Consider the following 26,743-nt stretch of genomic DNA (forward strand, 5'->3'; position numbering starts at 1 on the left):
ATACTTATGGTGTGTCAGAGGATGATGACTTCAAGTGAGGAATAAACAGCAGGCACTGATGAGCTGCTAAGCAAATATCTTGTTTCCTTGTGCAGGGGTTTCTTTGAAATGAAAAATAGAGGGGAAAACAGCACCTGTGACATGCAGAAGGATTGAATACTAGAAAGCACATTTTTAAAAGGCACATGATATAATTTATCTGAGCATTCTGTGGCATCTCTGTTTGATGGTTTTTCTTTAGTACACAGTATAGGCACTGTCTGAATCTTCGCATGTCAGAGTGGAACAGAAATCAATTTCTGAGTCCTGCTTAGAATGTATCCACTTACAAGGAAGGTTAGCAGTCATTATTTGTTGCTCAGAATTTATTAAATCTTACAGGGAAATGTGTCTGTTTGAAGCCACTCTATAATACCTTGGAACATTAAAAAAGGGTTCCTCTGAATTGACCAACATCGGGCAAAAGAGTACTTGCTGATACTAAAATTAAGGTTCGATTTCCTATTAATGCTTAATATAATTCTGTTAATGCTGTGCTGAATCTTGCCATTCAAATTCTCAAAAGTTATGTTCCCCTATGGAGGAGGTTTTCATTTTCCTGTCTCTTATTCACTGAGGGGTACATGGAGTATTAGGGGTAGTACCACTGGTGTGTGACATGTTGTGTTCCTTCTGAGGTAGTTTGTCCATCTTTGGTCTCCACTCTTCACTCAGCTCTCAGGAGCTGTCTCTCCTAGGAGCTGTCAGCATGTGACAGTGGCCGCACCCTGAGAAACAATTTCAAAAGGCTGGCTAAACCAGCTGAAGTTAGCTGATGGGTCTCAAACCCTCCATGAGTTAGGGACTTCCCCTGCATGCGAAGACAGGCTCTGGCAGATTGAGTGGACATGACCAATAGTGGGCCCAACGGTCGAGAAGATGGTTTCTGCATGTACTGTAAAGGGAAGTGAGGGGTAGAAGGGGCTCATCAACCTTGAAAGGTAGCCCATCTAGGAGAACAAAATCTCTCTTCCTAAGTCTTCACTGCCTTGCAGCTAAACTCATTCCAAGGAAAAATCCATACCCTCTGCTTTGTGGAACACATTTGGGAGAAAAAAAGGCTAAGCGGTAAAGCCTGTATAAATCTGGGGTGGAGTCCCTAAGATAGTTAGATGGCATCTTGTATGCCTCCTTCCAGCAACTCCTGTAGCCAAGTTGGTGCTAAACATATTGCTCTGCTTTCCTTTGGACTATATCAGAGAGGCCAAGAGTGGGGTCCTGTCATCTAGGCAGCCCAGGACCTCCAGACACACTGTCCAGGCTAGCACCCCAAAGAGGTAACAGCAAAAACAAGGCAGGAGGCAGCAGTTATGAGTTACTGGTCTCTTCAGCCACAGCAGGTGCTGTGATTCTCCAGCATGGCCAGAGGCACACACCATTGTCTCTTGAGAATGATGGATGCCAACGTTAAAGTAAAGTGATTTGCCTCCCTAGAGAGGGAATTTTACACCATTTCTTGATCCTGCCAATCTGACAGATTTTGAGTGTAAGCCTACACAAGCAGGGACTCTGACATCTGATGCTAAGGACTGGGCAAGTACGTATGGCTACAGGTGGTCCTTCAAGTATCCAGTTAGCTGAATTCAACTTGACCTCATCCCGCCAAAGCTACGGGGTTGTTTTTGTAACATTCCCTTGAAAAGCTTAAACGAATGAAAAATGAAGGCATTCTATGGATAAATCGGGGAGATCCAACATCACAGATCACTACACTCAAACATAAAGCTATTGAAGACACCTCACTTAATGTGGCCTCAGCTGGGACAAATACTGTATTATGTATATTCAGTTAGTTGTATAGCATGCTGAAATATGTACATATATGTTTTTGCATATCACAATTTTCAGCTAGTATATCTGCTGTTAAATATTAACTTAGTCAAATGAGACCTTCAGTCCTAAGCAAATTTTTTCTCCTTATTTATTTTTTATCTATGAGACCCATTAATCTGACTATAGCTGATGCCAGAAATAGTTTGATGGGAACAGAATGCAGAATGAAGTATTTTCTGTTTTAGAAATGATTTTTTTTTTTTTAATAAGGTTAAGCTTAACAGTCTCCTCCTTACCTTCAAATGCAAAGCTCCATTAAACATTTCCCCAGTGGTCAGATAATGGGATGAAACAATTTTCTCTTAAATATAGGAACAAATTCTCTTTTTAATTAAAAAGTGATTGATGCACCTTTTTTCCAATTTAGGTTCCTTATAAGAGGAACATCTGATAATATCCAATAAAAATGTTAATTTATTACACTGCTTTTTGACACTTTCCTAAGCAGAAAGTGATTCAGTCTAATTCAAACCAGCAGATGGAATAAAGCAAAATATTTGGTGATTTTGGAGAGTTGTTTCTGAGATAGAATGAGATCTAGAAAGAAAATTGATTTGCAAAATTCAGTTATATGGGATGCCTTATTCAAGCTATCTAGTGAGTATATACATGGCCTCTTATTTCAGTAGATCCTAAGTCAATCCATATATTATTAATTAGCTCAAATACATGTAAATAATTTGTTACATGACAAATTATTTGCAAGAAACTTTGAAAGTTTTGTTTCTAAATAATATAAATTAGGATAGGAGGAGAGAAAACAGAATTGGCCAAGGATATCTAGTAAACTAGACAGCATCTTGAGAAGTAGAGACATCACCTTGCCAACAAAGGTTCGTATAGTTAAAGCTATGGTTTCCCCAGTAGTGATGTATGGAAGTGAGAGCTGGACCATAAAGAAGGCTGATCGCCGAAGAATTGATGCTTTTGAATTATGGTGCTGGAGGAGACTCTTGAGAGTCCCATGGACTGCAAGAAGATCAAACCTCTCCATTCTGAAGGAAATCAGCCCTGAGTGCTCACTGGAAGGACAGATTGTGAAGCTGAGGCTCCAGTACTTTGGCCACCTCATGAGAAGAGAAGACTCCCTGGAGAAGACCTTGATGTTGGGAAAGATTGAGGGCACAAGGAGAAGGGGGCGACAGAGGACGAGATGGTTGGATAGTGTTTTCAAGGTTACCAGCATGAGTTTGACCAAACTGCGGGAGGCAGTGGAGGACAGAGGTGCCTGGCGTTCTCTGGTCCATGGGGTCATGAAAAGTCGGACACGACTAAACAACTAAACAACACCAACAATCTAGTAAACTCTGAAAGGACTGTTACTTAATTTTCTGAGCTAACATTTTAACAACTGACCAAATGCAAGTTTGCTTATATACTGTATTTTTTTCTTTTAAAGGTTCATGTTTCTATCTCAGTTCAGCAGAGCATCCCTGTGCAAATGAACAGCTATGCTTAATTTCAAATATGCTTAAGTCCAATGTATAGTGTTTGATTCCTACATTAGACAATCAATGAACCTTTGTAATGTTCACAAGTAAAGCTAAACCATGATTTAGTACTAAGGAAGAAGCCTTAGCCAGCCTTGGTCTTGCATGCTGTCTCCTCCACTATATATAGCGGTGAGGATATTGGAAACTTAATTTCTGCTTTCAAACAACTTTGTTCTTTGTTACTCTTGAACTTGGTTTAGGATCATGGCAAGTGAGCAAACCGTTGTTGAAATAACCAAAGTTTGGAGGCAATGGGGAATTATAATTAGTTTAAAAGTGGAAGCTGCTAGATCTAAAGGTGAACTTCTGCAAGTGAAAGATACCTTCAGCTCATAAGAAGGCTGCTTTACACATCATGCTACAGAGTTGCATGAAAAATAATAATGAAACAAATGCTAAAGATGTTGTTCTCCTTGTGCAAGAGATTCCATGAAAGCTTGTGGAAATTCTAGCTGATCAAGATTTATGAGAACTTTTGTAGAACCTCCTTTACTTGGGCTCACTTGTTTCTTTAGATCTAGTCTTGTCTAAAGACAAGGCACTTCAGAGCAGTGGTTCCCCAAGTGGGCACTACTGCTCCTTAGGAGGGCATTAAGATTACCTATGGGGTGCTAAGAGGAGCTGCAAGGGGGCACAGAGCTGTAAATGACTATCAGACTTTTAAAAATGGTGTCACTGGATCAAGTTAATCAGAGTTTTTTAATTCATTAAATTAAATGGTATTAATTGGATTTTGAATTAATGTGCAATTAATTGCCACTGTTTTGAATTTTGCTGTGGTATTATCTTCCTTATAGGGATGTGGGTGGCGCTGTGGTCTAAACCACTGAGCCTCTTGGACTTGCCGATAAGAAAGATGATGGTTCGAATCCCTGCAATGGGGTGAGCTCCTGTTGTTCGGTCCCAGCTCCTGCCAACCTAGCAGTTTGAAAGCACGCCAAAAAGTGCAAGTAGATAAATAGGTACTGCTTCGGCGGGAAGGTAAACGGCATTTCCATGTGCTGCTCTGGTTTCAATGTTCCGTTGTGCCAGAAGCGGCTTAGTCATGCTGGCCACATGACCCAGAAAAACTGTCTGCGGACAAACGCTGGCTCCCTCGGCCTGTAAAGCAAGATGAGCACCGCATCCCCACAGTCATCTCCGACTGAACTTAATTGTCAGGGGTCCTTTACCTTTACCTTATTATCTTCCTTAGTGGGCCATTCAAATCACTAATCTGAATAATGCTTTTTTACAGGTTAGGGTAGAGAGCCCTGGGGATGAGTTTATGCAACCAACGGGGTGGTGGCTCAAAAAAATTGGGAACTGCTGCTTTGGGCAACCAATGCCATAAACACATTGACAAATCAAATTTGTAAGAATGAGGACTCTAAAAAGCCTGAAAGCCCCTCAGTACTTGCATCTGAGGAAACTGTCACGTCAAAACGCTATGCATTTAATGTGGTATGTAGTAATAGATACTTAGCTCAAAAGCAACTTGAAATCCACACTCAGGAGCCAGTCTATGCAGCAGAAATATATGTATTAAAATAATGCATAATTCAATGAGCTGGAAACATACTTTCCTTCTCCATGGAGGGAATTCTATTGAGGATTTTTTTTAACAACATAGCATAGTTGCCTGAAGGTATGTTGTAGTCAAAGCAATGAGTAGAAAAATATTTTTCCCTTGCTATGTAATTCACGTTATGGAGCAGCAGCAGATTTATAGGCACTATGCAGGAAGGCATAAAAATAATAATAAAATCCTAACCAGTAAAGTTGCATGACAAAAAAGGGGGGCACAGAAAATAAATTTGCATGGCTATTTTCCAACTGCAAGGCGAGAGTAGTTTAAACTTACTACTTGTGGTGTATGTCTGTTCAAATTTTGCCCTATTCAAGTGTTCAGTCTAAATGTGCAAAGGGGCAAACAGGAATACATCATATGAGTTGGAAAGACATTGTGTTAAACTTGAGGCATGAATTGGATATAAGTACCTTTGAAATGTATATCAACTACTGTGAATTTTACACTCAATTTACTGAGGGCTATCCCAAAATCTGCTCTGATCTCAAAACAAACAAACAAACAAACAAACAAACAAACAAACAAACAAACAAACTGCTTAAAATTCACTGTGTTACTTGATCAAGCATTAGATGTTCTTCTGATACAGGATTTTTAAAACTTTGTTGTGATGAGTTGTTCATCCTCACAAATGAAAGCAACATGTGCAAAAGACTACAGAGTTCATGACGCAATGTGACTATGGTGAAAATACCAAGGTCCTTTCATTGAAGTGAGAGTCTGATGATACTGAAGGATAGCACAGATACTGATGATAGCACAGATCAAGCTGGCTAAAACTTAGAGGATTATCTAAAGGAAAATGGAATAACAACACAATTCTGCCTATGTAATTTGCACATACCTACACACTCCAGCAGGAAGGTAAACGGTGTTTCCGTGCGCTGCTCTGGTTCGCCAGAAGCGGCTTAGTCATGCTGGCCACATGACCCAGAAGCTGTACGCCAGCTCCTTCGGCCAATAAAGCGAGATGAGTGCCGCAACCCCAGAGTCATCCACGACTGGACCTAACGGTCAGGGTCCCTTTACCTTTAACACACTTGCTTGCTCTATGAATTGAATCTTCCCCTCTCCTAAATTTTACCTCTGGTATGGGGGAGAGGGCTTAAAGATGGAGAAGAAAAAATAAACCTAATATATTTTACATTATAATTACTTCTCTTCACTGTTCATCACTCAACTTATCATTAATTCTGAAATGCTACACAGAATACTTTTACATTTCACTGTTCTTATTTTCAGTTTTCTTTGGTAAAAATTTCAGATACTTCTTAAATGATCAGCTTTTAAATTAGCCATCCACACAAGAGAGAAAAAAGGTATTTGACTTATTTTTAGTGATGTTGAACTAATTTTAGTTAAGCAGCACAAATCAAAGCTTGATTAGCTACTGAAAGTATAATTACATGCAGTAAAAATTTATCTTGTTGTTGAGCACTGCATATATCTGTATATTTTTTTAACTTTGGCAGTAATCATTACAGAAGCAAATCTAGCCCAAGGGTTTTGTTTTGCATGGATTTTAGAAGAGTAGAAACATAGGAATATGTGAGGAGGGATGTAGGTAACCCACAGTTATATTTGCACGAATGCCATAGGGATAGCTGTAACCACAAAGAATCCAGTGGCACCTTAAAGACTAACCAAGTTATTGTGGCATGAAGTTTAATGGAGTAAGGTCCACTTACTGGATCATATTCTGTCTTTATCTACACCCTTATCTGTCTGTCTTTGTGTTCGTCTATCTAATCTTCATACACAGACACACATAAATGGGTACATAGAAGTAAAGTTTATAAAAAGTAGGGTCACATGGCAATGAAGCAACCTGTGGCTTTGTTACACAGAATCCAAGTTAAGATCACATTCACCTATTCATCACTGCTTGACCCATTTTCAAAGTGTGGCAACAATTTGCAATAGTAAGCCTTTGCACGAGTTCTTTCTAAAGCAGGCTTCCTCAAACTTGGCCCTCCAGATGTTTTGAGACTACAATTCCCATCATCCCTGACCACTGGCCCTGCTACTTAGGGATCATGGGAGTTGTAGGTCAAAAACATCTGGAGGGCCGACCTTGAGGAAGCCTGTTCTAGAGTTTGGTTGCTACAGCCTGCATCTTCCATATTTGCCATGGCATTCATACTACTGCATAGCTAATGTAACACTGTAGCACAACACTGAGCTAAGACTTCCACAAACGCTTGAGCAAGAGAGTCCATGGCACAGCATGGACACATTTCTCCTTCTGCCCATAGTTCTTTGGAGCTAATCAAGTCAGGGTCTTCTATTGTTGTGGAGGCCCAGTGACAGAAAGGAGCCGGAAACATTTGTCAACAGTTGCTTCATTAGCAGATAGAACATTTCAAAGAGCACATTCAGCTTTTTGCAATATCAAGCATGGTGGAAGGAAAGAGTAACTAGATGTTTCAGAATACTTGCCTGGAATCCAAGGAGCTTTTCACTAGGCTTAATATGTCTCTGGAATTCACACTCCACTGGCTGTATCACTTTGATTCCATCTTCATAAAATACATAGAACATATTCCCAATTCCCAGACCTTAGGAACAAAAACATGTTTAAAAGTACAAAATTAAACCACTCGGGGGGGGGGGGAGTTCATGCACCAAAGCTTCGACTAATTTTTTTGGCCAGATGATATTTTGTTAATGTGTGTAAAATTAATTAAACTAATCCTGTGGGATTATTAAGAAAAAAACACTGTAGACTTAAAATGAAACTTTAATGTGATACAAGATTTCACATTATAACCCCCTGAGAAACAAAATGGCTTCATGAATATTAGTCTGGAAATAAATGGCATACTTTGAAAATACCTGCAACAAAAGAGAATGTAAGGAATTTATTATTCATTTAGGATCAACGAGGAATAATAAATTATTTACTTTTTCTCATCGCGCCATTTGTGAGGGGTGGAAGAGGTAAAACAGAGGTTCTTGGCAACACAGAAATTATGGAGGGTTTGAGTTTCTAAGTGATTTTTTGTGTGTCTTATCATATGAAAATATATTTTATGGTTTGTACCCCATCCAGCTTTGCTGTAACAAAGAGAACTTTTGTCCCTACAATTTGGGGCACCAGAGCTTGGCCAACCTATGAACCTTAAAAAGTTGAGGTGTTGAGGAATCTGCTGGAGCAGACTGGGATATGGTGCAGGTGCCCAGGTGCTCAATGAAAAGTGAGCATCCTGGCTTGTGTCAGTGGAAGTGTTTGCATACAACCCTATACTTTGAAGCACTGTAAAAGGATCGTTCTATTGCACAAATATTCATGGAACCCTCAATTATATCTGGTATTGCGTTACAGAATAAACAGCATCATTCTCACAAATTGGCTACAGAAGTGGAAATCAAGAAATTAGTTCCTACATGGTCAACCTCCTCTTTGCACACATTATTTTGTCTTGGTGCTTCAGTTTTTCATAGTTCTTACACATTACTAGGGATGGAATCTCCTTTGACATGGTGTCAGAATTACTAGTAGTGCTTCTGGGGGGTTTGTTGTAGGATCTCTTGATACAGGCTATGTGGTATCAAAATGGTGACAGGGAGAAGTGGTGGGTTGGGTTGTAAGCTTCATAAGGTCTTGGTCGGGGACGGCTCCTTGTTTCATACAGATAAGTGCTCAATTTCTCACAGTGACCTGAATGCAGAATCTGTTCATTGACCTGGCAGACTACGAAACCCAAATCTAAAGGCAATTTAGCAGGATGCAACTATCTCAGTGCATTTATAGGGCCATTCAGAAATTCATTTGATTTTTTTTTATGCAGATGAAGATGGAATGAAGAGTGGCAAGGGCAGCTAGCAGAATCTGACCCTTTTCAATTCTCCTGCATGTCCATTCAGAAACTCAACTGACAGCTACATCTTTTTGGAGGAACAAAGCAATACATAGCTGTGGTCACCTGCAATAGCTAGAATTCTCTCTGAGTGTTTAGAATCTTTCTAGTTCAAAAACCAAACCATTCAAGGTTGCCTACAAAGGCAAATGTAAAGCCAACTATCAAAAATAAACATGCTAGATAAAGCAAAGCAAGTAATAAAAAAAGAAGAAAAACCAGTAAGAGGTGTGTCTGAAATAAATTAAAAGGCCAGCCTAAAAATAAAAATGTATCCAGCAAGTGATACATCTTTCCAGGGTACACACCTTGACACATTCCAATGGCTTCTCTGAAATTCAACATATTATTATGGCCATTCAAAGGAACCACTGCATTTCAATGGTCATGCTATGTCATTGGTTTTGATATATCCCAATATTGCACTGAAAGTAGATATCTGCTTTTGACAAGAGTGTATCTATAGTTGTGAGACAACCCCAAAACAAGTAGTTCCTGTGTCTTTAATAGCAGCTTGATTTGTAGAAATCAGCAAGTGAATTTTTTCTCAGCTTGGAGCACTGTCACCTAATGTATGTTCAAGGCACAGGAACAGGTGCCAGTATACAGTTGGCAGCCCCATATGTATGTGTGCTTTGCTAGCAAAGACAGTGAATAAAACATGACATTTGGAAATTTCAAATCTCTCTGAAGAACAGTAAAGAGCATGCAGACACTGCCTAATATAAACCATTCTATTTCTGTTACACAGGTTCCAGCTAGCATATGCATTCTAACTGCTGGCTTTCTCACTCTAATTCTGATTTTTTACATGTTTTCCAAAAACCTACCTACTATTTTGTCATACCTCCGCTTATGTACTTAACTGTCTGTTGATTCTGAAAATCATAAAGGTTGCATACAATATCAGTAATATTTGGAGTAGACCTATCAAAATTAATGGAGATAACTAAGTTATGTTCACTAATTTCAATGGGCCTACTCCAAGATTTTTCCATGATATGTCTTGAACCCCTATAGAAAACAGTATGCCAATAACCATCTCAGTTTCAGATGTGAACAATGTGAATATTTCTTTTTAAAAGCTAGGTTATTAAAATGTAAACAGTTATTTTTGTTGGAGGTAATAACTGAGGAATTTAAATATTTGTACATTGTACTTTCAAGATTTACATGATTGGAAATTTAAATTATAATTCAGGATCGATTTTTGCTTTCCTCTTTCATATATTGACTATTTTACTCATTGTTTTCTCTTATATTTTGAATGTACCCTATGTGTGGTGAGACCAGAGGAATAAACTAGACATATGGAATGAGTTATTGCACTTAAAAACACACACAACCAGCCCCCCCAAGGAGGGGAGTGGGCATGTTCAGCACCATGGCTGGAGGTATGGATAGGAAAATTTGTCAGTTTTGGTTTCTCTCATACCCCTTATTTTTTAAGTTCAATTTTCCACATTTCCACATCAGTATGTAAGTTTGTCAACATTTTAATTTTAGTGTGAAAATTTTCTAATACACACATTTGTGTTTACAATTTTGCCTAACATACACACCGTTGCAAGAAAACTTCCCCTAAACTAAAAGTATGGGCCAAGATTCCAAATTTTAAGGACGAACTCTCTAAAACTCAACTAGTAAATAAATGCTATGTTGCTTCTGAACTGAGCTAAAGGACATTTGCTTATCACCAAAAAGAAAGAAAGAAATGGAAAGCAAAAAGAAAAGAAAAGAAAAGAAAAGAAAAGAACAGCTAAGGGATATTTGCCTATCATTTGAGTCATAGTGTATTTTGAGCTCCTTTGGGAGGAAGGGCAGGGTAAAAATAATAATAAATACAATTAAAACTTCTGGCTGTAATCTTATATTCTATATCACAAGCAGTAGGTTTTGGTAAACTCCAACCTTCCCTCTCCCACCCCACACAAACTTCCCAAGTTTTAAAGCTTTTTAGTTTTGTCTCACCAAGTAATCAGATAACAGCACTTCTCTGTTACTCTGGGAGCTTCACTAGATAGCACTCTTGGCAAAATAAGAATGATTCACATTCCTGGGTCAACATTCTGACTGAAGATAAGCTGATTGGCCAAATGATTTATGACAGCAACAGGACAAGTTAAGGGCACAGTCCCCACAGGGAGTTTTAACTGTAACTCAGATATGCCCGTAAGCCTTTTAGAAACATGGGTTATTGTTAGGTACAAATAGAGAAGGAAAAGATAAACATTTACAGATAATGCAACCAAGGATTCATCCCCACCCCAAATAATAATTAGGGGTTTTTTTTCTATCCTTGACAATGACACATCGTATAACAGAATTAGAAGCAAAGATCTATTTGTGAAGAATGAATGCATAATTAAACATAATTGCTATAGCTATTGTCTAACTATAAATTTAATATGTACATCAGACAAGAAAATTACTACAGGATGGGGAGAAAATTATATTAGTACCTTCCTCTCTCCACAGTATGTTTGCAACTGCAGCATGTAAGAGGAAAAGAACAGAAGACACAGATGAGTATGAAAATATCACCCAATGGCACATCAGTTTCTAAAATTAGGAACGTGATACAAGATTGATTTGCACGCATCAACTATCTAAAACAAATTCTGATTGTTTGACTCCTAGATATATACTTACTGCACTTGATATTTATGACCAGAATTTAGCACGTTTCAATGAAAATGAATAAGCTAATGTGAACCACAAAGCTTTTTATTATTATTATTTTTTTAAAAAGCTTTTTAAGTGGAAATATAGACAATGGGGATACTTCAGCTAGTCTTATTGTGCTATTGTGTTTAGAATGAATAATTCTAAAGGGGAACACTTCACTGCATCTCAAAGAGGTGAAACATTAAAAAATATTCTATGAGTGGTGCATTCGAATGACACTTTAGAACTGCTCTGCATGATCTTGACTCCTTTGAAGCTTATGGGATGCTTCTTAGTGCCTTCAAAAAGCAAAACTGAAGGCAATAATTTTCTGTAGCAAGAGAGAGAGAGAGAGAGAGAGAGAGAGAGAGAGAGAGAGAGAGACTTTCTAGTATATTTACAAGAGATCATTATTATTGAGATTTGAGCTCCATGGAGTTTGGGTTTAAACATTTACAACTGAAAAACGAAACAGAACCCCAAATGCTTATTATCCAACCTATGACCATTTTTTTCTGTTTTAGAAGCATAGCTAGGCAGAGTCATACACCATCATAAAATAAATTGACAAATTCAGACACAACCCAATCAAAGTAGAAGTTAAAAGTTCCTAAGACATTTCAGAAACAGATCACTCACAGGAAACTGATACATCAGAGAAGAACCTTTGAACACCAATTTTTTTTTCTTAGAATTTTAAGAAAAAGGCAGAAAGTTAATTAGTTTTCTTCCTCCAGTTATTTTTTTCTCTGCTATGCAGGAATCTTACTTGCTCTACTGAAAATCCAAACATTTCTCTAAGCTAATCCTGTAGTATCGGGCTGGTAGGCTTAAGGCAAAACCCTTATATTATGTATCAGTAATAGCATGACCAAACTAATAGCCACTCATTCATGTTTAGTATTAAAGAAAGTCATGGAAGGCAGTTCTTGACATTAAGAAGTTATATTTGTATTTGTGCTCTGGGTCTCTCCATCATAGTTCCCCTCACCACCACACATTTGGTCCTGGCAAAGGTAGATCTTGTATTAGTCAGTGTATAACAAATATGGACTTTAAACATTTGCATTCAGTAGCCAACAAGACCTGACCGTATTTGGCATTTTCCCTACTTCTGTTAACTCTCAGGCCAAATATTTGCAGAACTTAAGGACATTTTCTCTTGTATGTTTCAAGGGATACCTTTAGTTATTTTGGATGGAGCTTCAGTGGGGTAACACTACTCTGATGAGTTCTATCTGTGAGAAAATTTCTTCCAATTCAACTGAATTCTTTATTGTGTCCCAGAGACCCACCAATAGATTCCAATACAATAAAAATGCATTAAAAGCAAACATACTAGTTGGGCAGCAAATAAAACTATGCTCGTTTCATACGTTTATCCAATACAAGGTACCCTCTCATCCTGACCGCCTCAGAAAAAAAAATGTGAATAAATTGAAACAGCAAGCCATATATTATTAGTTTGTAACTTCCATCGAGATTGCTGGAAAGAGTTGATTAATCCAATAAACACTTTGTATTCTGAAAGATTATCTGAATATTTCACTTTTATCATTGGAAACAAGTAAGTTCATTACCAAAACTGTAGCTAAATTACTTTGAGAGCAATGAACCAATGAATATACAAGTAAAAAGTCTCATCTAAAGAAATGTAATACTACTTTCCTACCTATTAACAGACATATTTGATAATTTTGCAACGTTTTTGTGCATTAACTGCTAGGTTTTATTGACTGAATCAATATTTGGTTGAGTATATTTGCAGTTCAAGGACAGTTATGCAGAAAATGTATCACAGTTTTTAATACAACAAAATTTTGCTACATAAGAACCAATAGGCTATTTTTCCTGGATTTGAAAAAAAAAAAGAGAGGGAAAATCTGCACTTGGATTTTGGTATAACATTCCAAGTTAAAAGCACAGAAACTACAATATAAAACAACAACAACAACAACAACAACAACTGTGGCAACTTTGTTCTGAATCTCTTTTTATCTCTGCTGTCATTAAGATTCATGGTTGAGAAGACACAGATTTAATTAGAATTGGGTCCTCTGAGCCTTGGTTCAAGGCCTCAATCATTGGTAAAGTTGTACTTGTAAGGTAATGGCATTGAGTGATTTGGTACACAGTATAAGATTGAGAAAGAAAGGAGAGATAACAGGCAGAAAATCCAAATCCCAGGTGGGAGAGGTGAGAGAAAAAAATCAGAGGGCAGCCTAGATACACAATATGACTGCTGAGGTATCAAGGAAAGTGCTGTGAAGAGTTCTGCAACCGAAATCCCCATGACAGGTTATTGGAGATTGGGTAGGGGGGTGGAATCCCATCTAAGCTTGTAGGTCTCCTGACAAAACAGATCCACTTCTGTTTCCCCCCCCAGAAGTAGTCCCTGGATATACTGAAGTTTCAAATTATACAGAAAACATACTATTCAATCAGTAAATGTGACTGGTCCTGTCTAAGGTCCCAGTCAGGTATAAATGAATCCAGGACTAATATTGGATCAGCCAGAGTTAATGATTGCATTTTCTGTTTCCTATATACCACCTTGATGGAGTTATAAGAAAGTGGTAGAAGTGTATTTATTATTTAGTAAGGGTTGTGTTCAACTAATGATTACTCAGAGGAGACCTATCACAGTTAATGGACAGGACTAACTTAAGTTCATTCATTTTAATGGGTTTATTCTGACTAAACATTAGTTGAATACAACCTTATATTCAACCTTAAATTCCAGGGGGAAAAGAGGCCATGGGTAAGATCCAGAATTGTGCAGTGTGGAACTCCACATTCGTCTTCTTTTGTAGCATCTTACATCCATATTTGGCTATACACATCTTCAAGTTTTCTCCATTTCTTTCTGTTGTTTGCTTCCTGAATCCACAGAAGCCCTGCTGCTAATTCTAGATTGCCCACCCATTGCTTAGGTACCATCCCCTCGGTCTTTAAAAACTGTAGGGTCTCCACACTAATATTGGCTTATTTCGTTGGCCTGAAGAGTCTCTTGCCACAGGTCCTGCAAATGTCCATTTTGACTTGGTGTCCCTTTCCATGACTACATAACTGTCAGTCTTTGCCATCTTAAATCATTAATTCTTTATATCTTTTAATGATAAGTTCCATGGAGAGCCTAAAGCCTTCAAAAATCTGGCCTGGGTGCTTGGGGGACCAGCATGAGAAGTGCCAATGGGGGGCTACAAAGGGAAAAGGGAATCAGCAAAACTAACCTCCCTTCTTTCACCTGCAGGAGTGTCCATTTTGGGCACCTCTGCTTGATCCAGCTCACTGTTCAGAATGGAAGGAGCCCTTCCATTCAGAGAGCAGCAGGTCTGACTCCAACCACAACATAATTAAAACAATGTGTTTTATCTATAGAAACCACAGAGTTCTACAGACCGCATAAATTCCCCACATATAGGCAAGCTAGTTATGTGCAGTTGAAATTTCCTTTCTCTGAAAATTCTGTAGACAGGGTTTTTATCTGAAGACAATAACCTTAGAATAATAACCCCAGAGATAACTGCTGAATCTTGTTTTATAAATAAACCCTTGGTAATCTACAGATGCTTTATGGGCTTTGGAAACAAAGATGACCCCAACAGTTGCTGGTTTTTTTTTTAATTATAAAAAAATCTGTTTGAGATTGAGTCCCTGGAAAGCCTTTGTTCAGCTCTGCATACCTAGGCATATCATAAAATGCCAGCATAACCTATTCCCAGAGAAATGAGGTAAAGAGGCATTGCTGTGTATGAGATGCAAGAGAGACCTGTGAAAGACCCTGTGGAAGAAATTTAGACAATAAATCAGAGTCAAAAAAGTTTTTAGCCTTATGCTGTTCTATAGGCCTGGCAGGAGAAGATGGCCACGAACCTCAGAAGTCAGTAGTATTCAGAGCACATAACCTCTTCTTAGGTGATAAGACTTTGACATGCAAAAAAGGCCCTGGTGTTAGAAATTGATCTATTTAATGGTAGTGAAAAGGCATATTATTTTTTAAACATAGCCTCTAGACACAAAATGCAGGAAGCAGATAATTTTCAGCTTGCTGTGGGTGAACAGATGAAAGGATTTATAGAAGTTGCTTCATAGAATGTGACAGAGTCACAGCTGCTTAACCGGGTAACATGGGGAACTGTAATGGATGTTAAAGAATAAAAAATGCAGGATGAAATATTAATTGGGCATCAAATATTCAACTCATCTGTAAATTACTGCAAAATATTTGGGTGGCAAACTTTCCTCTCACTTCATTAACAGGTAAACAACATGAAATCCAGATCTCCTGAAACAGAACAGCATTATTTAAAAAATATTCCAGAGGAAATTCAAATCTAAGCTTTATTGTTAAAAGTAAGCTTTTGAAAATTATCATAATAATAAAAATATCAATAGTGGGTTTTTTAAAAAGAAATATCTGTTTGAAAAATATTATAGCTGAAAACCTAAGACGCTATTCCACTAAATCTTACACACAGCTGCTCCACTGAAATTAAAGAACATGACTAAGTTAAGTCTGTTAATTTCAATAGGTTTACTTCGAGTTGAATATCATCTTATATTACATCTGTGACCCGGGAAATGGTGCAACAGAAGTTCAAGCAGTTTATTATGCTGTTACAGTGTAACGGCAATGATAATGTTCGATATATATGATATCCCATTCCCACAGTTCTATCACGAGCAAGTGTCACACAAATAAAGGGACCTCAAGGTTAGGATATGCCTACGATTCCTCTGTTTCAAACATGAATAAAGACACTTTTTAAAATGTCATCCTGGGGCCTTCAAGGAACAGGGATCCAAGTTTGAAATATATTCATAGGGTATCCTTGAGAGTTCATCGATCAAAGCGTTAACGGTGACTTCAGATGTTCACATGACTTCAGATGGGTCACCATGGCTACTTTTGAGGAATCTGACACGTTCTGGGGAGACAAAGAACCCCTTTGGAAGATGTGTGAGAGCATGAAGGTTTAAAATGCCTTCTCAACAGACCTAGAGGGGATGGGAGACCTTACAGTGATAGAAGAATAGTGAGTCACACATGATTCCTCTATGGTTGTTATGTCTTAAGTCAGTCTTATTTTAAACATCACCATCTCTATAGTACACCCTGAGAGTTATTTATTTATTTATTTACTTATTTATTTAGCATGCTGCCCTTCATCTGTAGATATCTGGGCAGTTCACAACATGGAAATATAAGATTGTGTTGCTACCCTTTGGACCTCTTGTGGAAGAGGTGCATGAAGAAGGGCTTCAGATGATGGTCACAGGGTCCTGGTCTGAAGTATATTATCCTTCTGTGGCTAACATAATTTATACAAATGCACCACCACAGCATACACTCAGTAATCATTGTTAATGTTGTGAAAGAAATGATAACAACAGACAGGAGACACTAAATTAGTAGTGGCTCAATTTAGTCTGCCACAGGTACATTGCCCATTCACAGAGAAATCTTTTCTAGGACATAACAAAGCTGTCTTTAGCTAGTCAGGTGGCAATTCTTGGAAGTAAATCCTACTGAATTTCACAGGGCTTACTCCCAGGGTTAGGGTTGCAGCCCCAAACTTTGAGAAGAGCTGGATAGGTTTATGGAAGGGGGCACACAAGTCTCCTATTCCCTATAAGATGTGGCAATCTGAGTGCCTGTGTGTGCGTGCCACAGACTGAAGGAACAGGGTTCTATTATGAGCTATAGGATCCCCACCAACTGAGTCTAAGGAGCAATCCTAGCTTGGGCTGGATTTTCCAGCCACATCTGCAGTTCTGCCAGCTCCTGCTGGTCAATACGGAAGGGGGAGTGGGATGTTTTGCCCCTGTTTCACCATGCAAACTGGCACAGCCTGAGGACACAGTTGAGGTACCTCCTCAGAATTGGAAGGGCTTTGGTTCCAGTTGATCCATTGCAACGTGTCCCCCAGATGTATACCTTCACGAAACTCCTAAACCCTACCAGCAGCATGGATCAGGGATTTAGGATTGCTCTGCTTGTCCTTTAGGAACATAATAGAAATACTTGTCCTATTGTTGTTTAACTGACCCTCTGAATGTTAAGGCCTCCCAATCACAGGTATGAAGCTAATGTACCAATGAACATTATCTCACAAGATGTAGTGATGGCTGCCATAGAGGATGGCTTTAAAAGAGGAACAGACAAATCCATGGAGGTTAAGGCTATGAATGGCGACTAGCCATGATGGCTCTGTCTCTACTCTCAGAGGCAATATGGCTGTGAATGCTGGTTGCTGTGAATCCCAAGTGGGGAGAACATTGTTGCACTCTTGCTCGGTCTGTGGGTTTTTCATAGGCCATTGTCTGAACAGGATGCTGAACAAGATAGGCCTTTGGTCTGATTGAACAGGCCTTGCTATCTTTCAGTTTATGGGCTCACAAGGACACGGAATGGTTTTGTGGACTGAGATGTAACTTTATTTCCAAATCACATTTCAACTCTTAAGTTTATGACTCCAGAATTTTGGAGTTTGCATGAAGTCTCTTGTGGAGTTAATTATTATACTTCTGTGATTATGCTAGAACACAATACATATAAAATAAGTGTTGACAACATGCAAACGGGCATGTTACGTATATACAAAGGACTGAAAAATCTCTTAGGACTGAGAGATATATTAAGTTGTTCCAATACTAATAGGAGTGTCAAAAGGGTTTACCAGATTACCATCTTTTGTTAAAATTGCGCCAAGCTGTCAAAGAAGCTTAACTCATTGCTTCTTGAAGACAAAAATGTAACAACTGCAGGATAAAATGCTTTCACAGTGTTTTTCATTGACTTTAATCTTGAATTTCCATTTTGATGATGAATTGTTATCATCTTAGTAGTACTGGCTTCTCTCAGGAGCAGAAATGTGACAAGAGTGTGTTATCTGCAGGATACTTTAAACTAAAATTATATCCTCCAACTGCAACCAAAGCCAAAGCTCAGACTATTTATTTCCTTTTATTCTTGCTAACAGCAACAGGCATCACATGGTCCACTGAAGGTCTTATCCATCACTCCATTTTCCTGCCTGCTATAAAAGCCGGCATATTAATCTCCTAACAAACCGCACTGTAGGTTATTACATCTTTTAAATCTAATCTCAAATTCTAAGTGTAGGTATAATGTAAATGCTTTGAAGGTTTGCTTCATATTAACCACTTCTCACCATTAAATTCGAGTTTCTGATTTTGTTGTTGCTGTCAAAGAAATCCAGCGGAAGAGAAATGGATGCTTCATATCTTTTACTTCTGTACAGCCCAGTGAGATATAAGAACCTTTATCGCACTCAACAAAATCCAGCCCTCCCAAGCTCCTCTTTAGAGGCAAGCAGATGATGCATGAGGTCCAAAAAGCTATCTCCAGGGCTGTGGTGAGAAGGTATGTCAAGACTGTACTTTATATTGTGAAACTTTTTTCTTTTTTCTTTAATGTGCATTACTGCACATTCCTTTAGACGAAGAAGAAAGCTACTGAGGCTTATGACCAAAACCTTTCATCTGTATTAATTCATAAAAGTTGTATAACTCTACAACACAGAGCAGGCTTTGCGACAGGTTTGATGTCTGGACCACATGGAACTTTCTCTCGCTAGCAAGTTGGAAGACATATAACTAAACTAGGGCACTTTCTTTTTTACCCATCAAAGCCAGAAAAGCAGGTGTTCAAGTGTTCTGTGATGGATTTACGCAGCGCAGGGTTACTTTGCCAAAAGTAGAACCTAAGAATAATGGAGCCGGTATATATATTGTGCTAATGGAGAACAATAGAAAAAGAACTGTATGATGGCAGCGCAGGTTAATCTTGACACTGACACATCTGGTGTTGCAGCCATTGAGACGAAGAACATGGAGAGAGTGACTATAGGAGAGAGCCAGGGCTCCTCATTATTTCTCTTCTAATGCCACTATACTAGCTTCCTGGTAGGTGGGTCACTGTTGCTTACTGGGAGGGAGGGAGGGAGGGGAGGGGAGGGGTAAGGCAGCAGGAATCTCAGCAAGGCACTTCTGTATAATATACAACTCTCCTGACTAAAACTTTTGGACTTTAATTTTTTCCTCCTTTGTTGCTATCATCATTCTATTTTCAACAACATATTTGCATGTGAGTATTAAATTATTCCTGCATTTGCAGGGGATTGGACAAGATGACTCTTGGGGTCCCTTATGAAACTAGATATGCTCAGGACTTCTTTTCAGGTGGAACTCACCAGAACTCAGTTCCAGCACCTCTCAAACGGGCGCCATTGCCATTGTAAGAGAAGAAGGGAGTTGTTCATGGTGAGTTCTGGTGACTCCTTTTCTAGAAAAATAGCACTGGGTATACTCAATGTGCAAGAGCAACTGACAGATTAGGTTGCAAATAACACAATATAGGTCATTGAAAAACTCAAATATGGGCACTGACGGAGAACTCTGGCTGAGGATGCCATGGTGAAAATTGTTTGATGGGACTGAGGGAACCAGATTCCTTATTTTAAAAATAATAGTAATAATAATATTTAGTATATTTACTCACCATAAAGATTATCTTTTAAAAGTTAAGCACCTTGAAGTTCCATTGATTTCACTGGGAGAGAACAAAACAAGTACTTCAGTTTTCTCATTGAAATCAATAGGAATAAGTTCAAAGTGCTTAACGTAGGCATGATTGTGTCTCCTATTTACAATAAAATCAGAATGTCTGCTACCTGGTTCCGAGAGAACCAAGTAAATACGCAGCCAAGAGGCTTGGCACAATTATTGGGCATGCAGTAGTAAATTATTGCTGAAATCAATATTACTTTTCAGATTTACAATTCTTGGTTTAATCCTTTTGCCACAGCAATCACTTCAGCTCTGACTTCTACAAGGCAAACCCCCAAAATCAATCAAATCTGAAGTTCACAGAAAATGTCTGTTCTGTTCACTTGCAAACTAAAGCACAGTGACAAGGAAAATGCTAGAATTATCAGGATTGAGCTTTCTACTAAAAGAGACCTACCATAGGGAGGTCCTTACAGGTGATTTATGTTCTCATGCGCTGGCTGGTGATGTTCCAAATTAGCTTGATAGATGGGAAGGAAGGGACTGAGCAACGGAAGTAAAAACATGCTTGGTGTTTTGTGCTGTGTTTGCTCAGCTTTGGCAAAATACATTTCACCTGCCTCACTTTTTATGGCTCGTAGTACTTCTTGAATGTCTTATAAATTCAGATTTAAAGTTTATTTTATAAAAAGAAAATAAGAAGTAAATCATCTCCTTACCTATCGTATTATTAACTTTTACTAGTCAGGTTCATGGGTTTAATTCCAGAAAGAATAATATTTTTCATGCTTTGCAACCATGGCATTCGTTATTTCCCTTTTATACGGTGCTTTTAGGAAAACAAACTGTTCCAATATCTTTGTTTCTTTCAACCAAAACAACCTTGTGAGGTTGATCAGGATTATCATCCACTAAATAGCTCACAATGAATGAGCTCCATGGGGAACATATTATGAGACGTTTAAAGCAAAGGGACATGCGTTCTGTCACTTGCTCCCATTCCTTCAACATTGTGACCACTGATAATATTAAAAAGATGAAAGGCAGGGACTGCTGCCCTATAAGGTATGGAAGAGACAGGATCGAATCTATGCTTCCAGGTGTCATAAGAAAGCTGCAGAGATAGTGCAGGATAGTGCGTACCCCGGAAATGATCTCTTTCAGCTTCTGCCTTCTGGAAGAAGGTACAGGGTTATAAAGACTAGGACTAGCTGCCTGAGAAACAGTTTCTGTCCAAATGCGATTTTGGTTTTAAACACAGTGTAAGGTAGTCTCTATGGGAGTATAGTGCATTTAATTATGGGGTATCAGAGTTTTTAGGGGGTTAACCAGGCTGGGATAGCTGGCTTGTTGGTTTTTGAATGTCTGATGTAGATTTTTTTCAATTTCGTTGTTCTGTATGGGACAATGACAATAAAGATTATTGTATCGTATGAAGAATGGTGATAGGCTTTTTTAAAAATGCATACGGAGTAGGGAGTGGGGGAGGTAATGAATACTGAGATTGGGGAATAGCACACAAAGAAGAAAGGAACTGTGATTTGAGGGCAGGGGCTAGGATGAAGCCATTGGTGGAATAGTTGGAAGGAACCACTGAGATTACCACTGAGAAGGAACCTAACTTAATTGAGGAGACCAAAGCTTAGTGGTAGAGAACATGCTTTGCATGCAGAATGATCCAGGTTTAATCTCTGGCATTCCCTCCCCTCTTAAATAGAACCGACAGCAGCTGAAGGAGAACATCCTACCTGGACAGCTTCTGCCAGTCAGAGCAGACAATATTGGGTTAGGGGTCAGCAAACTTTTTCAGCCACTCTCCCTCAGACGTTGTGGGGGGGGCAGACTATTTTTTTTTGGGGGGGGGGAATGAACGGATTCCTATGTCCCACAAATAACCCAGAGATGCATTTTAAATAAAAGCACACATTCTACTCATGTAAAAACACGCTGGTTCCCAGACCGTCCGCAGGCCGGATTTAGAAGGCGAATGGGTCAGATCCGGCCCCCAGGCCTTAGTTTGCCTACCCATGGGTTAGACAGACAAACTGCCTGACTTTCTATAAAGCAGCTTCTTTTGTTGCTAACATCCTGCCTTAGAAGGCAGGTGGCACAGTGTAAATGTGAATTGGTTGTGGCGTGTGTGATTTTAATCAGATGATTCATCAGCAAGAGAAGGGCACTGAACTCTTCTTTCTGTGCACCAATGCTCTCCATTCAGGCAGCACCACCAGCTGCTTTATGGAGATTTAGCACATAACATTTAGTATAGGGATATGGGGTGGGGGGGGGAAGGGTTGGCTTTCCACACCTTCCCAACGTAACTTCATTTACCATATGGGGCTGCTGACTGGTAAAAGCAAAATAAATGTACAAATAAAAAACAGCCGGAGATTCTGAACGCGGTTTGCCCATGGCAGGACTGGCTTTGAAATATGTGGTTTGCTTGTATTAACAGTCAGTTAGGTTACCTGCAAGTAAGTTAGGTAGTGAGAGATTTTACTTTCTTGGGCTCAATGATCACTGCAGATGGTGACAGCAGCCACGAAATTAAAAGACGCCTGCTTCTTGGGAGAAGGGCAATGACAGGCCTAGACAGCATCTTGAGAAGTAGAGACATCACCTTGCCAACAAAGGTTCGTATAGTTAAAGCTATGGTTTCCCCAGTAGTGATGTATGGAAGTGAGAGCTGGACCATAAAGAAGGCTGATCGCCGAAGAATTGATGCTTTTGAATTATGGTGCTGGAGGAGACTCTTGAGAGTCCCATGGACTGCAAGAAGATCAAACCTCTCCATACTGAAGGAAATCTACCCTGAGTGCTCACTGGAAGGACAGATTGTGAAGCTGAGGCTCCAGTACTTTGGCCACCTCATGAGAAGAGAAGACTCCCTGGAGAAGACCCTGATGTTGGGAAAGATGGAGGGCACAAGGAGAAGGGGACGGCAGAGGACGAGATGGTTGGATAGTGTTTTCGAGGTTACCAGCATGAGTTTGACCAAACTGCGGGAGGAAGTGGAAGACAGAGGTGCCTGGCGTTCTCTGGTCCATGGGGTCACGAAGAGTCGGACACGACTAAACGACTAAACAACAACAACAGGTTACCTGCAAAGTTCACATTGTGATAAATCAACTACTGTTTTCTTTTAAATATTAGTCGTACTGAGGAGTATTGCATCTACCCGAGCATATGTAACTCTAGTGATTTCAGTGGAACTGAGCACAAGATTGTGTGGCTCAAGCCTGTTGGAGAGCTTCTAGGAATATTATTATGTGGGGATGAGAGTCAAGATATATCCGTTTTGTAATGACAAGTTTTTATTAGGCACTGTGATGGTCTATTTTGACTGTGTAAGAATTACTGCTACCAGGTGGTAAACAGCCTCACTAGCGACTATTAATTTCATTCAATTTCACTTCATCACCGAGACAACATAGCAGAGAAGCTGCCATTTGAAGACAGATGGCACTTGTGACATTTACTTGTAAGAGGCCACCAAATATATCAAGTAGTGTTTTATTCTTCAGCCAGATAATCAAATTATTGAATAGTATCCAATGCTATGAAATATTCTTAGAAGTGATGTACTGACATAGATGACTACTGTAACTATAATTGGGCTTCCTTCTATATATTTATGACAATGTCAGTGTCAGCCTAGCTAGGAAGAGGAGAAGCAGCAGAAGGCTGGAAAAACATTTGAATGATGTGGTAATTTTCTCAGTAACTAATGTCACATTTAGAAATACCATTTCCATCTCCAGTCATTAGAATTAGAAAGGTAATCTCAAGGATCTACAAAAACCACCAGTCAAAAATTAATTGCAATGGGAAGCCAATCTACACCTTAGTGCTACCTGGCAATAAGCCCCATTGAACACAGTGGGACTTTGTGTTGTGCAGATGTGTATACTATTGCTCTATAAGTTTTATACAAACCTTGGTGACTAATAATGCTCACTTCAAAACAAAGTGAGTACTACATTTCTCTTTGGTCATGGGGTGGATGTTAACTGGGGGGGGGGTCACCTTTCCACCTACACACCCCTGCATCCAACCCCCATTCTCATCTAGTTACACTTTCTACCATTGTAATTTTTTTTTTTTTGGTAGATGCACAAAGGAGGTCTCTCTCCCCACTTTTGATGCCTGACACTTCTATGGCAATAAGCCAGGCACGGAAAGCACTGGGAAACACAATTTTGCTTGGTCAGCACTTAAAGTTGATGTCTAGTACATCAACTTCTTCCATAAACCACACACCGTAAGCAAATACAGCACAAATCAAGGAAATAATTGTTGTTGATATTTATGCTGACTCCATGAAGCCACACATTTCCCTTCCATAAGATTTCCAATGCATTCCCAGATAATAAAGTCAAAAATATGACTGAACAGACCTCACACCTTAGATGTTAATGACTGAGATCCGATGGTGCCCTAACAAGCGCACCTATTTGTACAAAGGTGGTCCCTGATTTCTTATTATTCCACCCATGTCACACCAAATACCATTCTGGAAAGCAGCTTTTCAGAGGGTTCTGGAGATTGCAGCAGGAAGAAGCACAAAAACCTTAAATTACTAATCTCTCTCTCTCTCTCTCTCTCTCTCTCTCTCTCTCTCTCTCTCACACACACACACACACACACACACACACACACACACACACTATTGTAACCAAACCAAAGACAATATATTTATTGCAGGTTCAGTCAGGCTGTTTGGCCAGTTACTTACACCCTAAATTCCTGGAAGAGCTACTTAGAATTATATCTGAAAATTCACAGATTTCATAAACAAATCAGTTCCCCTGGTGAATGAGAGGCAAGACTAAGTAAAAACAAAGATACAATCTCTGTTACCTCTTAAATAGGGATCTGTTGTTACTTTTTGTCAGTATTGCTTTTGAGGGACTGTTATTTCTGTAGCAATTACATGGATGCCAAGGCAATCCTTGCACAGGATGTTCTGGGAAAACTAGCAGGCTACAGTGATTTGACCTCTTTCCAGTTATATGAACCTGCCACATTTGATGATCTAGCCTCAATCAGAACATTCCAAGGGATGTCTCAAAACATATTATGAGACAGTAAAACTTTTTTCTTATGTGTGTGTCTCCTACGGTTTCTAAGTACTTCCTATCAATTACTGATAGCTTTTCTTCTCTAGGTATGAGGGGAAAAAATAAAAAGTACACACGTGTCTTTCGAGCAGAATCCTCCACAAAAAGTGAAGAGATGTCTTCATCCACTCCTGCTTCGTTCTTTGCAATACAGGTGTATGCTCCTGTGTCTTCATAGCGTACATTGCTAATGTGGACCTCGCTGCCATTTGCTGGGTGCAGAAGAAAAAAAGGAATACGTGAATTATGGTTTTTGTTGTGTTACTTTGCTCGCAAGATGAAACAGGTAGCATTTGTTTTAGCCCAGCCCGTTTAAAGCTTTTGTCCCTCCTCCTTGAACTCCCCTAATTTGGGAGATATAAAATGTGGCCACAAATATGCAGTTGGTCAATGTTGCACATTCTTCTGCTTGCTATCAGAGAGGAACAATGCCTTTTTCTATTTCAGTGCCAATGTGTGCAGATTTCATCATAGCTCAATCAATGCACGTGTGAACTCTCAGGTAGAGAGAGGCATTGGATTTGGTCTATAAAAATGCTAATTCAGAAACTGATATTCACAGATTAAAGGAGAAGATATGTTAGTTGGTTAAACAGCATGTGCTTGGTTTTTTATAAACTTACCACTTCAAATTGGAAAATACTTCACTGTGGTAACATTTCCTAAAAAGATTACTTGATACACTCGCACAAACATACTAAGGTGAATTGAAAATAGCTATAGACAGAGAAGTAAAGGAAAACATATATGGAACAGGTTACTTGTAGACTTCAGAACTGTCAGCTTCACTTCTGAGGTGGAGTTAACACATCATACCTGTTGCTCAAGGCTCTGCCTGAAGGCATGATAAATAAATTACACCAGTTTAAAAGTTCACGTTGCTCTCCAAAGTCTTTGTAGTGCAGATAAAAAGACATGCCTACGCTTTTACCTTGAAGAGTTAACTGTTTAGATAACTTTGGAGTGATATCAATCCCGTTCTTCAACCAGCCAAGCACTGGATTGGGGATACCCTCTGCATGGCACTGAAGGCTGGCTGTAACACCAGGCTCCCTTGCTTGGCTTTCGGGAAACACTCTTATGACTGGCGGAACTGAAATAGACAAAAAAGTATGATAAATCAAATGGAATGCAAATGCAATCATATTTTAAAAATTAATCAGTGATAACAACTGCTTAGCCGTGTATCATTGGCAAAGCAGAAGGAAATCATGACATTGACCATCTTGACCACGAGTCCTGGAAGACCTGCTCCCTGCCTTGTAGGCCTTTTCCTCCTGGGCCCTGACTGACTCCAGCCACAAAAAGCTATGGCTGCTGAACAGACTCTTGGGCTGGGGTTTTGTTTGGGGGGGTTGCTGAGGAGGAGGGGTTGTTGCTGTTGGGTTTTTTGTATATTTATTTTAGATCTTGTGATTTATGTGGAAATTGTTCAGTTTGGTTGTGTATTTTAATGTTTTGCTTATTGTTTATTACTGCTTTTGTTGTGTTGTAGTTATGCCTTTCTACATGTTGTAAGCCACACTGAACAAGGTTTGAACTGTGGAAAGGCGGCACACCAATAAAATTATGAATGTGTGCATGTAAATGTTTCCTAGCAGATATTGACCTCTGTCATACAATTTG

At 39.2% G+C, this 26,743-nt stretch overlaps 1 protein-coding gene across 4 annotated transcripts in view; it reads right to left on the reverse strand.

Moving 5' to 3' along the window:
• FSTL5 (follistatin like 5) overlaps positions 1-26,743 on the reverse strand; it is a 323,965-nt gene that overhangs the window by 31,949 nt on the left and 265,273 nt on the right. For 2 of the 4 annotated variants that reach the window (XM_081926021.1, XM_081926020.1), the window contains 4 exons: positions 26,049-26,210; positions 25,195-25,329; positions 11,258-11,284; positions 7,375-7,493 (listed from right to left, as the gene is read on the reverse strand). In XM_081926021.1, the coding sequence (XP_081782147.1) occupies positions 7,375-7,493; positions 11,258-11,284; positions 25,195-25,329; positions 26,049-26,210 (443 nt within the window). The remainder of the gene's footprint in view (positions 1-7,374; positions 7,494-11,257; positions 11,285-25,194; positions 25,330-26,048; positions 26,211-26,743) is intronic. The other 2 variants (XM_081926023.1, XM_081926022.1) reach the window with 1 other exon arrangement.

The sequence above is a fragment of the Podarcis melisellensis genome, assembly GCF_964234715.1.
Source record: "Podarcis melisellensis genome assembly, chromosome: 9".
In the NCBI taxonomy this organism is placed as follows: domain Eukaryota; kingdom Metazoa; phylum Chordata; class Lepidosauria; order Squamata; family Lacertidae; genus Podarcis; species Podarcis melisellensis.